Source organism: Aureococcus anophagefferens (genome assembly GCF_000186865.1).
Source record: "Aureococcus anophagefferens unplaced genomic scaffold AURANscaffold_1217, whole genome shotgun sequence".
Lineage (NCBI taxonomy): Eukaryota > Pelagophyceae > Pelagomonadales > Pelagomonadaceae > Aureococcus > Aureococcus anophagefferens.
Genome location: NW_008706310.1, coordinates 570 through 1,890, shown reverse-complemented (window position 1 = coordinate 1,890; position 1,321 = coordinate 570). Strand labels below are relative to the sequence as shown.

The 1,321-nt window shown below is 72.3% G+C and overlaps 1 protein-coding gene across 1 annotated transcript; it reads right to left on the bottom strand.

The window, feature by feature from the left end:
* Positions 1-51: 51 nt before the first annotated feature.
* On the bottom strand, positions 52-1,059 carry AURANDRAFT_69256 (hypothetical protein; the record flags this gene model as incomplete). Its single annotated transcript, XM_009045017.1, has 2 exons — positions 52-606; positions 724-1,059. Coding segments are annotated over 2 exons (891 nt in total), but the record flags the coding sequence as incomplete, so codon positions are not given.
* Positions 1,060-1,321: the final 262 nt, after the last annotated feature.

Below are 1,321 nucleotides of genomic sequence, written 5' to 3'. Positions count from 1 at the left end.
GTAGGCGCGGCCCGTCGTCGGCGGGTAGCGCGGCTCGGCGCCCGGCGCGACGAAGGACGGGTGGACGGCGACCTCGAAGTCCGCGTCCGGGTCGATGAAGGCCGCGATGGCGTAGCGCGGCGCCGCGGCGCCGGCGCCGGCGACGACGCGGTGCGCCGTCGCGCGCCAGCGGTCGTTCGTCCACCGCGCGAGCAGCGCGCCCGTGTTGACGATGGCGACGGCGTCGTCCCCGGGCGCGGCGACGTCGCGCCAGCCGCCCCGCCAGTCGTCGACCTCGCCGCCGGCGACGGGCTTCATCTGGAGGCCCGGCGCGCCGTCGCGGACGAAGAGGAACGTGACGAAGCCAAAGTCCGTGTGTTCGCCCGCGCGCGCGCGGAGCCCGTCCCCCGCCGGCAAAGCCGGGTAGTGCAGGAACCGCAGCGTGCACTGGTCGAGCGCCGCGAGGCTCGCGGCGAAAAAGTCGCGCGGCAGGTCGAGCGCGACGGCGGCCGCGACGGCGTAGCGCCGCGCCGCGCCCTCGATGATGGCCCGCCAGAGCTCGTCGGCGGCGTCGCCGAAGCCCGGCGGCGCGGCGGCGTAGTCGTTGCGCTCCTTCACGTTGAACGCCTCCTTGGGCTCGTCTCCGCGCGGCGCGCGTTGAGCCGCTCGCGGCCCGGCGCCGAGTAGCCGCGGTTCGTCGCCTAGGATATGGTCATCGGTTTGAAGCTCTCTCGGAAATCAGACGCGGCCCGCCGCCGGCGTCAGCCGCTCGAGCCGCGCCTTGGAGGAGTCGTCCATCGCGAAGAGCGCGGCCGACGCGTTCCACGCGCGGTCGAGGAGCTCGCGGTCGGCCAGGTTTTTCAGAGCGACGAAGCCGTGGTCGCGCGCGGCCGCGTCGAGCGCGGCGGCGACGGCGCGCTGCGCGGGCGTGGGAGTGGCGGAGATCGCGGCGAACGGCGCCAGATCCAGCACGGGCAGGACCGGAGGTTCCAGGGAGCTGTCGTGTGCACCGTTTGCGCACGTCTCGTCGCTCGCTGCGCGCGCCAAGTGCAGCAGCAGGGCCCACCACATTCGATCCATCGGCCAGTCGGCGCCGAACAAAATGTTCAGTTTCACTGCACGACAGGCTCAACTCGAGGCCGCGACGTCTGTAGCTATCTGTGAGGCTCCTCCGACTCCGACGCGCGCCTAATCGGACGTGCGCACGCGTTTCGCGCGCCGTGGCCGCGGACTGCGAGACGCTCCTAATCGCGTGCGCCGCCCGGCCGCGGCACTGCCGGCTAAGCTAAAGTTAACCGGTTCAAAGAGCAGCGAAGCCGTGAAGTTTTGACGTCACGGCTTT